Source organism: Camelina sativa, chromosome 7 (assembly GCF_030686135.1).
Source record: "Camelina sativa cultivar CO46 ecotype springtype chromosome 7, ASM3068613v1".
In the NCBI taxonomy this organism is placed as follows: Eukaryota; Viridiplantae; Streptophyta; class Magnoliopsida; order Brassicales; family Brassicaceae; genus Camelina; species Camelina sativa.
Window position 1 is genome coordinate 4499085 of NC_141886.1, and position 14685 is coordinate 4513769.

The window sequence follows — 14685 nt, forward strand, 5'->3', positions numbered from 1 at the left end:
TAAGATGAAGATCACAGAAGATAATGAATCCTAAAAATAACAGATCTAATAAACCATAAAAACCCTATGAAAAACCCTAAACCTAATTAACAAAATACTCAGACATATTCAATGAAGATCAAAAAACATTTTTTCTGAATAATATGCAATTGAAATTAAGAAGTAAGAAGAGAGTTCAAGAATCTTCTCTCTACACAGATGAAATCAGATCTATCTCTCCCAAAACTCTCAATATCTCTTCTCTCAATAAGGTTGCAGAATAAAACTCTCTAGAGAAAAACTCAGGTCTAAACAATGACCATAAAAATCCTATAAATACTCTAAAACACGTCTTGGGCCTTAATTGCAAATAAGTAAAACTTGGGCAAATTTTGTAAATCTCGTGGAGAAAACTTCCGATTGGCTTGTGGCAGCTGCATCAATCGATGCTTAATGATGCATCGGTCGATGCATACTCTTGAACTCGTCTCCCACCTTCGTTGATCAGCCTTAATGCTTTGAGTATGCTCCAAATCATCCTTTTTATCTCCTTTGTATTCCATCCGTGCCAATGAGTACCTAAACCTATAAAGACTCAAAAATAACCTAGAAAAAAAATCAAAAGACTCAAAGATCACACTTATACCATAGTTAAAAACCACAAAAACCATGATATATCAACTCCCCCAGACTTAGCATTTGCTTGCCCTCAAGCAAAACAGAAACTTAGACCTGTGAAAGAGGTTTGAAAACATGGAATTCACTCAACTGCAAGTAACTGTTTTTCGCACTCTTCATCGCCTTGATCTTCAGAACTTACTTTATATACTTTGTCAATTGAAAAGCATCCACATTCCTTACTCAAATCCCGCAATCCTCTGGAATCTCTACTCTCACCATTGTCATCTCATTACATAAATTAAAGCAAGTACAAGTGACTCTCTTCAGGCCAAGACATTCTTCATACATCTCCTTTCCTCTCCCTAGGTTGCCATTTCCAAGCCTCATCTATCAGCTGTTGGAAGCTCAGCGTCCTGTTCTGAGTCTCCGACCACAGTTAAGAAGTCTAAGGGAAAGAAGACTGCTCCACTTCCTGCTGAGTCTGTTCTTAAGAGCGGATCGTCTGAAAAGCTCAAAGCCATCCGGTTGGCTACCAAGATCCTGTAACGAGCTCTGTCAGAGGGTAAGTAGTTCGTTTTTCTCTTCGCATTTCTGCACTTATCCTATTGATGTTTTTGACTGATCTGTGCCAAACAAGCATGGGGAGATGAGTCAGATTCTGATGCTTGAGGGGGAGTTTGAGCTGTGGGGGAGCTGTTTTATTTTTGCTCTTTGTTGCTTTATTTTCATACTTGTTCTTTGCATGTTTCTGGGTTTTTTTTCAGACTTTTCTGTGGGATTTTTAGAATGATTTAATTTGTTTAAACATCTGCGGTTTATTGGGTTAACTCCCTGTTGTTATGCGAGATGCAATGCTTTGTTGGTATGGTTGTTCTGTTTGTGTTTTGTCAGGATTAATGCAATGGATGCTTGTCTGTCAAGATTCAGTCAAAAAGGAGAGATTGAAAGTGCATCAGAGCTCTAAATGTGACAAGACGTTGTGAAGAATCTCAAAGATTTGATTTGCTGACGTGACATGAAGTGTTGATATGGTGGAAGTTTGTTGGGCAAGGTGATAAATTGCGGGATATGGAAGTATGAGCAATCATGATATACTCGAAGTCTTGTAAGAAATGAAAGTTTTTGTATAAGATTGAATAAGAAGTGTTTGACACGTTTCCAAGCGATTTAATTGTTGTGTGTTGTGTGTGTCTCTGTACCTTAACACTATACTGTTAGATGTTTTTATTTTATTTTATTCTCCTACTGACATTGTAAGATCGAGAACCATGTGTAGAGTCACCGTTAGGAAGCTTAGGCTTGCGGTCTTAGATTCATATTATCTAGAGTCGTTAAAATCATTGTTCTCTTGTACATCTAGTTAAAGTTGATGTATATGTGGTGAGAAGTTCAATTCGACTTGTTTTAGTTGTTTTCTTTTCAAAAGTAAACAACTCTTCGCCTTAGTATATATATTCTCAGAGCATGATCTGATTTGACTTAAGTCGACAAGACCATGAAAATGGGGGAAAACAAACAAGTTCATGTTATCCTTTTGAAAGTATGAAGGACTATTGAGCCAAGCCTAATAAGATTTAGCTCACAACAACTAATTACAAAAGCCCAATTTAAGTAGAATTTTAAAGTTTATTTTGTAGTAAAAAGTAGATTTGGGAAAAAACATTAATGCACACCAATCATAGAAAAGTTGAAGATACTCAATTACACTTTTTATCAATAATAAATTAATAATCATATACATAAATATTTATTTATCACACTCTTCTTATTAGTCTAATTAGCATTTATATATATTTTTTAAAATATATATTTTTAATTAAATAAAAATGTAATAATGTACATTAATCTATATTTTAAACCCATACTTTACTACTAAATTGTAACTGAAATTACAAAAAATTATTGATTATTTTTTCCATTCATTTTCATTCACAAACACACTATAAATTATAATTGTAACTCAACTAATTAATTTATTTTAGAAATGTAACTTTCATCCGTTGAAATCATATAAATAACCATTCTAACATCATCATCTACCATATCTCAAACTCTAAATATTTTCTTCGTTTTATTTCTGTTTTTGCATGGGTTCAAAACCCGTGGTAAGAATGTGATTATATATTTTTTTTTTTGTCTTATTTTTAATTTTCAATTACATATATATAATAAAATTTTGGTGACTGTAAAAACAATTATCTATGCAGATTCAACAATACTAATTTCGATCAAAAATCAATGAGAGAATCAAGCTAAAAAAATCATCTTCATCCATGTATATTTATTTTATTTTTAAAAGTATGTAATGTTTTAATAAAAGAAACTATTATAATAGAATTATTAAATCAATTTTTTTAACTCTCTCTTACCTCCAAAATTTTTAATACATTTTTTTATATACTCATCATTATATTTAGTTCTTGTGATCTTAAATATAATTATATAAAGATCATTATAATGTTTCTTTAATTCAAAAGTTTGTGATTTAATGATTTTCTATATAAAAAAACAATTTGATATTCCATTTCTAAAATTTTACTACAAAGAGAAAATAATTAGATTTTTTTTTCAACCTAACAATAATTAAAATAGAACTCCTACGTTGTTTGTCCAAACTGGAGGAAAGTTGTTTACAAAAATGGTGTCTGACAATAACTTGCGAGAAGAACGAGCTAAACAATCCGCCCTCCCATTTGACTCCCGTGGGATTTTGGAAAGAGTAAAAGCAGGCAAGGAGACACGAAGAGCGTGAAACTCATCAAGGAGCGTAGAGAAGGCCGACCATTCCTCCAGATCTTGTAAGATCGCAACCAGCTCTGCAGAATCCGTTTCGAAGCACTGACAATAAACACCTATGGAAAGAAGACACTCCATAGCCCAAAGTAAAGCCTCTAGCTCCGAATGGAGTGGGGACGAACTTCGACGGAGGCATCTTGCACCCATGACTAAAGTCTGATCCTCACCATCACCACACCACCAGCCCAAACATAAATTTAGTTCAGTCGATTTCCACGAACCATCAACTTGACAACGAGTAAGCGGCTCGGAAATATGCACAGGTTCCGATAGAACCGGACACACCCTTAAGCCTACTTGGGCCTCCTCCCACAACAATTGTTCGCCTAAATTAAGGTGAATATAAAAGAGATTATAAATTATAATAATCTTAAGAATTTTTATTGCAATCATATGATTTTATAAGGTTTCACTCTCTCCTTATTGGCCCATTTAGCATTTAGTTTTTATATTTTTTTTTGCTAAATAAAAATGGAATAATGTACATTAATCTATACCTTAAATCCACACTTTACTAATAAATTATAACTGAAATTACATAAATTATAAATTGACAATTTTTTCCATTCAAATACACTAGATGTTATAATTATAACTTCTCTAATTAAATTATTTTAGAAATGTAACTTCCATCCCTTGAAATCCTATAAATAACCATTCTCATGTCATCATTCACCATATCTGAAATTCTAAATATTTTTTTTCTTTTTGTTTATGTTCAAAAACTCATGGTAAGAGTGTCATTATATATTTTGTTAGGTTTATCTTATATTTTGTTTAATTTATTTCTTTATTTTTATGTATTTCTTCCTTCCTTTTTTGTCTTCTTACTATTTTTAATTTTCACATACATATGTATAATGAAATATTTTAGAAATGTAACTTTCATCCCTTGAAATCTTATAAATAACCATTCTCACATTATCATCCACCATATCCCAAATTCTAAATATTTTATTTGTTTTGTTTATGTTCTTGCATGGGTTTAAAACTCATGGTAAGAGTGTGATTATATATTTTGTTAGATTTATCTTATAATTTGATCAATTTTATTTCTTTGCTTTTATTTATATTCGTAACATCCGCGAACCAAATAGTCGATTTTGGGGGTGCGTGTCGATCGCCAACAAGGAGGGTGTCGGTCGACCGTCGAAACCAACAATTTCTGGTCCGACCGGATTGATTTGTTTTGTCGATTTGGTTCAGTTTGGTTTAAGTGGAATCTCTAAACCAAGGTATTTAAAGGAGATGTCAACGTTTTATGAGAGAAAAACTTATTTGTCGCCTCCTTTAGCTTTTGTCGATTCCCATAGAGTAAGAAAGGAGAAAAAGTGAGTGTTCTTGAGAGATTTTGGAGATTCTTGGCTTTTTTTTTGTGTGAGATATGTTCATTTGTAGTGGAGATCTGGTGCTAGGAACGAAGGAGAAACTTTCTAAAGGGTTGGATTCGTCGGTTTTGGTCAGAAAATTTCTCCAAAAAAGGTGAGTGCATGACCATGGCTGATATAAGTCTGAGATTTCCTTTGTTTTGCTTGTTTTATGTTGTTTGTGGTGTTTTCTTGTATGATCTTGGTTGGTTCATGGATCACATGAGTTTTTATGGCTTTAAGGTGAGTTTTGGTTGATTTGGAGGAGTTGGAAATCGGAGTTTCGAATTTCGGCTTTGAGAAGAACGTGACTACGAAGTCAGTGTCGATCGACACCAAGGAGTTGGCGGCGCGGAGACTTAGCGAATGTTGGTACTAGGTTTTCTAGGTCGAGGAGGGGTGTCAGTCGACATTGAGGAGCAGTGTTGATCAATATTGAGAGGCAGTGTCGGTCGACATCAAGAGTCGGTCGACACCAACCCTTTCAGCAGGCGGCTGATACTTGTTTTCCTGGTTTGTTTGTGATTGTTTGTTGTTTGATAAACATTAAAATCTCAGTTGCCTGTGTGTATAGCCTAGTAGATCTGAGGATTACCTCACTGAGTGTTTATGACAATACTCATGCATCTCAATTTGTGTTTGTGGTGTAGGTAAAGGCAAAGTGTGATCGTGGAATCAAGTCAATGAAAAGGAGGATGTTCTAGAGACTCGGTTGTTCTGTTCTAGACTGATGTTAGGTTGCTAGAGTGGAATGTAGTGGTATAGAATGATTGTTTAGGATGTTGGTTCATTGTTCTTTGTCTTGGTTTATGTTATTGGTTTGTTGGATTGATGATATTGATTTAATTCATTGGTTTAATGTTTGGTTAATCAGCTGTTTGGTTTGAATATGGTTAGTGAATATGGGATCACTAGATTATTATTATTATATTAAAAAACGGGTCGGTGCATTTCAGTTTCTTCCTTCCTTCTTTGTCTTCTTATTCTTTTCAATTTTCAATTACATATGTATAATAAATTTTTGGTGGCTATAAAAAATATTTATCGATGCAGATTCAACATTACAAATTTCTATCAAAGCCCAATGAGGGAATCAAGCTAAAGAAATCATCTTCATTCATGTATATTTATTTTATTTTTAAAAGTATGCAATGTTTTAACAAAATAAACTATTATAATAGAATTATCAAATCAAATTTTGTAACTCTCTCTCACCTCCAAAAAATGTGTAATACATTTTTTGTATACTCATCATTATATTTAGTTCTTGTGATCCTAAATAATTATATAAAGATCATTATAATGTTTATTTAACTCAGAATTTTGTAATTTATTGATTTTGATAAAAAAACAATTTGATATTCTATATCCAAAAATTGACTATAAATAAGAAAGCATAAGAATTTAACCTAGGAATATAGCTTAAATTAAGGTGAATATAAAAGAGATTAAAAATTAGATTTATCTTTGGGATTTTGATTGCATTTCATATAATTTTATAGGAAATATATTTAATTGATACTTGAAAAATAATTTTGGAATTTAATTAATAATTGTAAATTTTGAATACCATAGTAAATTTTTATTTTTATCATTAACAATACTTTTTTAAATAAATGGTATATTTTGATATTGTATGATTTAAATAAATAAAGTTTATTATTGACATTTAGGAAATTTGTTTGTTATATATGTATTTTATGGAGAATTTCAAAAATACATCTTTTTCAATACCACTTTTCAGAAATACCAATTTAAAAAAATTTATCAAAAAAATATTCTTAAAAAGTTCTCATAGTATTATGATTATTACATAAAATAAAATAAATTAACATACCTAATAAAACAACTCGCGCATATGCGCGAGATATAGTAGTTATTTCAAAGTTTGACTACACATTATCTAGTTAATATATTAAATAAAAATCTACTCTAATTTGGTATACAGAATCTGTAAATAAGTGGCTAGAAAATTGACAGCCCATATGTAGACCCAATAGCTATCTAAACATTTGTGTTACAAATCCAGAGAAAACAAATCATTCACTGTAGTCATGGCAAAAAAGAAGTTAAATCTAAATTTCATCTCCAATAAAGTGATTAGAAAAAGAACATTCAACCGGAGGAAGGAAGGACTTAAGAAGAAACTCAATGATCTCAAGACTTTATGCAATGTCGATGTATGTGCTGTCATCTACAATCCATTTAACTCAACTCGAGATGTGTGGCCATCAGAATCTGGGGTGAATAGTGTGATCGAGAGGGCATTAATAATGAAAGAGAAGAAATGTGAAGTGCTGAACCATGAAGAATTTCTCAATCAATTCATCGAAAAGGTAAAAATATACGAGAATAAGTTGGTTGAAGATAATAAGGAAACTCGCCTAAAAGAGGTCATGTTCAGGTGTCTTGGTGGTAATATGAAAGATTTTAAAATGAACGATAAAGATCGCTCTGACTTGTGTGAGTTTATTGATGGATATCTTAAGAATCTTTATCATCATAAAAAGGTAAATCTCAACCAGCCAAATTATGAAATTGGAGAAACTTCTTCAATGCAAATGGCAAGAACTGCTACTACTGCAAACATGGCAACAGATGCTGTATATGTGGACATGGCACCAACCGATGTATCCCCGTTCATGGCACCACCTACTATGGCCGAAGTGAGTTCTTCCTTTCTGAATGCTCCATTCTTAAACACTCCTCAACCAACCAATGAGTTGCAGTTCATAGTCTCTCCAAATCAAACACCAGGAGATATGAATTCTCTTGTAAGTACTCTTTTCTTCACTGATAACTAAGAATTTTGTGGTCTAACTATGAATCAGATTTGTTTGTTGTGATTATTCCATGTATTTTAAATCATAAGTTACATGAGTTTCATATGCTTATACTCTCATCAACTAACCAAATAATTGCAGTCCATGACCCTTTTAAACCATGTAGCAGATCATGTTGATTTTCAGATAAGTGATAACAATCAAGAAGTTTACATTCCATCAGTGGATCAGGTTTGTCTTTTGGTTAATATCCATATATTTAGAACTAGTTCTTACTTCTCGTAAACTAATTTAACGATTTGTAATCAATTTGATTTTTATACTAGTAGGAACCAAAATCTATATATATCCACTGAAAAATCAAGTTTATAAGCTTTAATAATGTTATTAATATTTTTGTAGCTTAATTCTTTGTTAAGATAAGCATTAAAATTTGTTGACAAAAAAAAAACATAAGCATTAATAATATTCCATTGTTTTTTCAGGATGAAATTCACTATCCAAATCAAACTTATGATGGAAATCAACAAGGATTCATTGAAGAGATGATCAAATATGCTGAGGAAACAAATTTTCCTTGGATAGTAGACAACCCCAACAAGTTCTAAAGCATCTATTTAGACGCAGACACTAGTGCCTGACGATGTTATATCTTCTTCGTCTTTACAGTAGTTCTCATTTCTCAGTAACAAGTCGTTGATTTATATGTCTTATATTCGTAGTTTATAACAATTATGCTATCTTTTTAATATGTTATAATATTTTGGAAAAAAATAATAAATAAGTTAAGAGCTATAAAATTTTTTTTTTTCGTCAATGAAATTTTATTTATTTCTCAGATCAACCAACATCAAGTGTAAAAGACTCGACGGGAGGTTTACAGAAGCAGAAAAGAAGTCTCCATACAAATATGATTTGGAGAGAGTATCTGCTACAATGTTACAGGATCTATGAACATAAGTTATTGACTGAGAAATAATACATTTCCTCCAGAAATGAATGTCTTGCACCAGGTTTTCTATCTCACATCGGACATATTCACCGTTGATGACCTTGACAAGAACTTCCCAGTCACCTTCGAAAATTACTGATGTGTAACCAGAAATCCAGGTTTGTTGTAAAGCTGTTAACAGAGCTTTAGTTTCTGCTGTTAAAGGGGAAGACACTTTAACCAAATCAACAGCACCCCAAGTTTTCCCAACACTTTGTGTATTTGATTTTGTTGATTGAAGCTTGCATCAAAATTACATTTAACCGAAGGTAGTGAACGGGGTGTCCAATGTGTAGATTGGAGGAATCCAAGCGTTGCGAAAAATCACGGTAATGTTGTGGGATTAATGTAGAACACCATTCCAAAACTTCAGCATTAGCCTTCACCACAATTTATGAAGGACTTTCCCAGAAACTGTTAAAAACTCAAATATTCCTTGCTTTCCAGATTCTCCACATGACCCAAAAAGGTTCTCAATGTTTGGCACTTATCTCATTCAAAGATTGAGTGAAATTCAGAACAGCCGTAATGTTTTCTTCAAGATCCTCCAAAGGATCCTGATCCTGTGGGAGCGTATTTGATAGTCTCCATGCTAGTTCCTTGTTCCACACAACATCATGGGAAAAGTGTATCAATTCGCATACCTCTCATCCTCAATCGAGATCGGGTTGCCAGAGCACCAGATAATGTTCTCCATACAAAATGTTTGATTTTCGGAAGCACCGGTAGTTGCCAAATCTTTGTCTTTAACTCAAGTGAACCATGTGGAGCCGGTGGTCGAGGATTAAAGTTCAATGGATCATGGGTGAGGAACCAAGATCCAGATCGAACAGTGTAAGCGCCATATGGTGTGTAGTGCCAAATTAACTTGTCTTCCAAAGTAGTGAATAATAAATGAATCGAGTGTAGAAACTCATGATCTCTAGGGTGGATGAAAGCCTGTATTTGATCATTGTTCCCATATCTGTGAGAACCACAATTTGATACAAGAGTGTTTAACTTATTATCAGAGTCCTGATTCGTGTGAATCATCTCTAGATGTCAATGTGGGTGAGAATCAACCAAATTATCTGTTGCCATGTTGATATTCCTGCCATCTCCTACTAGGTAACGTGATCCCTTCTTTAGCACATCAATTCCGACTAACATAGATGACCAACCATACGACTGATTCTTTCTTGGTTTTGCATCTAAAATGTTATCGTCTTTGAAATAGCGAGCTTTCGTTATATGAGCAAACAGAGTATTTGGATGGTGAATTAGTCGCGACGCTTATTTTGCAACGAGTGCATCATTAAATTTATCTAGGTCTCTAAATCCCAATCCACCTTTTTTTTAGTTTATTATAGTCTCTTCCATGCTATCCAAGGTATACCACGTTTCTGTGGACCCTTCTTCCACCAAAAATTCATTAACACTCATAGGTACGGTAATTTGTGTAACGCCCCGACCGCCACCTTTTAGTGGGCCCCATGTCCAATCCCAGTCCATGGGCCCACCTTCCTTAATGGGCCTCAGATCCTCTCACTAGGCCCATGAGCTCACCCATATCTGATGGTCGGTTTGCTACGTCCGGGAGGCTTTAAAGACTTGTTACCGTCCCTATAAATCACCACATGATCTTTCCCTGTGTTTTGTCCTCGCTCGCACAGTTCTGACAGTCATTTCCCGGAAGGTCACCCATCCTGAGAGTATTCCAGCGTAAGCACGCTTAACTGTAGAGTTTTATCAGGACCCTTGACCGAAAAGATAAGTGCACTTTTGGTGACATAAGTGGCCAAATTAATTATTTCAAACCTCTCATCAAGTCTCTGAAACTGGGGTGTCACAATTCACCCCCACTAACAGATCGCAACGTCCACGTTGCGCACCAAGACCGTCACCCCCGATGGTGTGAGCCCACTAAACTTCACACTCATCTGGGTTTGGCACTGATACCAATTGTAACGCCCCGACCGCCACCTCTTAGTGGGCCCCATGTCCAATCCGAGTCCATGGGCCCATCTTCCTTAATGGGCCTCACGTCCGCTCACTAGGCCCGTGAGCCCATCAATATCCAACGGTCGGTTTGCTACGTCCGGAAAGTTTTAAAGACCTTTTACCGTCCCTACAAATCACCACATGATCTTTCCCTATGTTTTGTCCTCACTCGTACAGTTCCGACAGTCACTTTCCGGAAGGTCATCCATCCTGAGACTACTCCAGCTCAAGCACGCTTAACTCTGGAGTTCTCTCAGACCCCTTAACCGAAAAGATAAGTGCACTTTGGTGACATAGGTGGCCAAATCATTTCTTTTAAATCTCTCCGCAAGTCTCGGAAACTGGGGTGTCACAATTTGAAACAGGACATCGCATAAACTGGCATAGCTAATGCAACCGATTTCAACATGATTTTTTTGCTTGCAGGGCATAAACGTTTGGCACTCCAATTTGTGGTACGGTTCTCGACTCTTTCGATGATATATGTAAACATTTCTGCCTTCTTTCGACCAAACTGTACCGGTAAGCCCAAATATTTACCTCCTCCATCATGGTTAGGGATTTGTAGGATGTTTTTTTTAGTTCTGTGTTGATCCATAAACTCGTGAACTAAAAGTGATCATTGATTTTGTCATATTAATTTGCTGTCCAGAATAGTATTCATACACATCAAAGACATCCTTCAGAGCCTGACAATTTCGTACATTCGATTGGAAAAAGAACAAAAAATCCATCAGCGAACAGAAGATGTGTGATTGCAGGTACCTCATTTCAAATCTTGATACCTCTGATGTCTCCATCAGCTACTCGAGTTCTTATCAAATGACTTAGTATATCCGCACATAGGATGAAAAGGTATGGGGACAATGGGTCACCTTGTCTTATCCCACGCTATGGTGTGATCAAACCTTATGGTGAGCCATTTATCAAGTGTACTGACTTTATCGCTCCCATAATCCAACTTATCCATTTTTCACAAAAACCAAACAGTCGCATTGTTGTTTCAAGAAAATTCTATTCAACTCGATCTTATGCTTTGCTAACATCTCTCTTGACCGCCATGTATGATTTGGAAACTCTTTTTCTTACTTTTAAAGAGTGCATGAGTTCATGAGCGATCATCATGTTATCATTGATCACCCTACCTGGGATAAAAGCCGCTTGAGAGTCTGATACAATGCCATCAAGGTGAGGTTTCAATCGATTGACTAGGCACTTTGATATTATTTTGTAGAGAACATTACACAATGCTATTGGTCGATAATCTGAAAGAGTTTCTGGACTTGTCACTTTTGGAATCATACAGATATTAGTGTGATTTAGCGAAGGGTTCATACAAGCTGTTTGGAAGTAGAGCTGCACCTCTTTCACAACATCACAGCCTACTATATTCCAGCAATGCTTATAAAATCTCGCTGTAAGACCATCTGGACCCGAGGCCTTGTCATCTCCTATCTGACTTAGTACTTAATATTGTATATCTCATCTTCACTGAAATCACTTGTTAGGTCATCATTTATTGCAGTAGAGATTGTGCCTTGGAAATCAGCAAAGTCTGTGTTAGAGACTTGACGCTTGTTGCTTGTATAGACTTATGTAAAAAACTTTTGAGCATGATCATCGATCTCAGTATTCCCATTGTAGCTTATTCCTTCTCTGTCACTTATTTGACTTATTCGATTAATGGCAAATCTTGTTTTGGTGCTAGCATGGAAAAAAGAAGTGTTTCGATCTCCTGTTCTCATCTATTGATTGCGACTCTTTTGTTTCCAGTACATTTCTTCACTCAACGAGAGACACGACATTTCTTCCCACGCATTCTAATATTCGATATAATCAAGAATGAGTTTCTGTTATATTTTCTGTTTAACTTAGTAAAATTTATCTATAACTCAAAATAACGATACTTTTGCAGATTCATCACAAAATTAGATAAAAATGTTAGTAAAAATTATGCTAACATAAATTTATCCAAATTAGTCAATCATTCGAATATTATGGTCTTTTACGGATTTGAATATAAAAATAGGCAGATACTAATATTTTAATTTAAATAATTGCTAGCTTTGACCTAATGAGTGGGCAAGGTTTTTATGAAAATCGTGATCAATTTATAAACTTTTAATTTTTATAATTAGTAAACAAAAAATCAAAGTTAATATTCTATATGTTTCTCAAAAAGTGTCATTCTAACATTTTTAACACATATTAAGAAAAATATACATTAAATTCTTAGCAAATAATAAGCTGAAATAGTAGTGTTATAATTGATATTTTGTTGGGATTATAAAGTGACACTCTTTGTGAAACAACAATTCTATCTTAAAATGACACTTAAGAGAGGGGTAATTAACAATATCTTATAAGAAAAAGAATTTATGCACCAACTTTACAAAGACGGAAGTTTTAATTTGGCAAAATACACTTGACAAGCTTTAGAACTAATTGTATACCTTAAAACATTTTGTCACACTAAAAACAATAACTTAGAAGATGGATTGTATCAAATGTGCTTTCTAAATTGTTATTAAATCCTCCCAAGAGGAAATTAAATAAATGTTCATATTAGTTGTGACTAAAACAAAACTAAAAAAAGGATAAATGTCTTTAAATTTTTATAAAGGAAATTAGTTGAATCACACTTGTTAGGAGTAGGCAAGTGAACATCTGCTTCGCTCTGGGTAGGTTTTTTACTCTTGTGTTCATCTTTCCTAACATCGTATTAGCGTCACTCACATGATCAAGCAAATTACGAGAAGACAAAAAGTTTGTTCTCCCAAGGGTTCTATAACGTTCTAGTTAGTTAGAAGGATTAATATGATTGAAACACAATTCATGTATGTTTCTAGGGTTTAGCTCATAACATTTTAAGATCCAATTTGATTGATTGGTCAAATGTTCGAGAAAGATAAAAATCTTGACAAAAGTATCACACTATTATGGAACCGAAGATATTTTTAAAAGGTATCTGCCATACGATGTCATGCTTACTTGAGAGCTCTACTTTTGTTTTTCCGGTGATAGTGATGGTATAGGTGTAACATCCGCGAACCAATTTTTGAAAATTTGGTGTAAATGTTGATTGACCCCAGCAGGTGTGTCGATCGACACCATATGTCAGCAGATGGTTAGGTTCAATTTTAGAATTCTCTGTTCGAGCTGATTCGATTTAGGGATCATATATAAGAAGAGGGGTCAACGGATAAACCTAGTTTTCACCTCTTTTAATGTTTTATCGGTTCCTAAAGTTCAAGAGAGTTCTAAAAAACCTTTTCTTTCGAGTTTTTTGCATGTTCTTCTAAGATCTATCCTTGGGAGTAGAGATCCGAAGCAAGAGGTATGTTAGAAGCTTGTTAGGAGATTGTGTTCGTCGGTGTTGGTCGAAATTCTCCTACAGGTGAGTGCATGACCATGGCTGATCTAAACTTGAGAATCTTTTGTCTTTCTGTTTTTTAAGTGTGGTTAATTGATTTCCTTGCTTGCTTGTGTTGTTTTCGTGTCCCCAATGGTATTTTGTCGCTTACAGGTGAGCCTCGGCCACATTGGAGTGTGTTGACATAAGGAGTGTGTTGGTCGACACAAATGCGAGGACAGCGTAAGAAACCTAATGAGTTTCGGTCGACACCATGTGGAGGTGTCGGTCGACACATCTAGGGTTTTTGGGGAATGTCGAGCAGGTGTAGGTCGACACTAGGTTGTCAGTGTCGATTGACATCAGGAGGGTCTCGGTCGACACCAACCTTTGCATGGTTCCGCTGTCGATCGACACCAGGTGGGTGTTGGTCGACACCCACTTTCAGGAGGCAGCTGATAATTGTTGTTCCTGGTTTGATTGTGTTGTTTGTTGTTTGTTGGATATTGAATTCTCAATTGCTTGTGTGTATAGCCCAGTAGATGGGATGATTGCCTCACTGAGTATTTGTTATAATACTCATGTGTCTCAATTGTTGTGTGTGATGCAGATAAAGGTAAAGTGTGATCGTGGAATCAAGGCAATGAAGAGGAGGGTGTTTAGAGGCTCGGTTGTTTGCTCTATGCTGAAGTTAGGTTACTGAAACAACCCTTCCGTTTTTTTTTATATATAAATTTTTTAGTGGTCCTATACCCACTAACAACCTAACATCAATCAACAACAGCGGATAACCATTAAACCATTAAACTTTTATTG

At 34.8% G+C, this 14685-nt stretch overlaps 1 protein-coding gene and 1 long non-coding RNA gene across 4 annotated transcripts; both read left to right on the forward strand.

Annotated features, from left to right (window-relative positions):
• Positions 1-6741: 6741 nt before the first annotated feature.
• On the forward strand, positions 6742-8368 carry LOC147940847 (agamous-like MADS-box protein AGL80). 3 transcript variants are annotated; one of them, XM_087460212.1, is made up of 3 exons: positions 6742-7537; positions 7688-7777; positions 8032-8368. In XM_087460212.1, exons 1-3 carry the CDS (start codon positions 6818-6820, stop codon positions 8152-8154), a joined length of 933 nt encoding a protein of 310 aa, XP_087316338.1. In that variant the 5' UTR covers positions 6742-6817; the 3' UTR covers positions 8155-8368. The 3 variants fall into 3 exon arrangements, with proteins under 3 accessions (XP_087316338.1, XP_087316339.1, XP_087316340.1); XM_087460213.1 differs by having other exon boundaries at positions 7713-7777; XM_087460214.1 differs by having other exon boundaries at positions 7716-7777.
• A 1995-nt stretch (positions 8369-10363) lies between these two features.
• Positions 10364-12224, forward strand: LOC147940848 (uncharacterized). The gene is made up of 4 exons (XR_015561072.1): positions 10364-11039; positions 11170-11431; positions 11615-11705; positions 11824-12224. It is a non-coding gene; the product is annotated as an uncharacterized LOC147940848 (long non-coding RNA).
• Positions 12225-14685: the final 2461 nt, after the last annotated feature.

Bases quoted from the DNA above. Each gene is read 5' to 3' on its own strand.
- LOC147940847 (XM_087460212.1), top strand. From the start codon at position 6,818: ATGGCAAAAAAGAAGTTAAATCTAAATTTCATCTCCAATAAAGTGATT. The intron at 7,538-7,687 runs GTAAGTACTCTT...AAATAATTGCAG, and splicing joins CAGGAGATATGAATTCTCTT to TCCATGACCCTTTTAAACCA. The intron at 7,778-8,031 runs GTTTGTCTTTTG...TTGTTTTTTCAG, and splicing joins ACATTCCATCAGTGGATCAG to GATGAAATTCACTATCCAAA.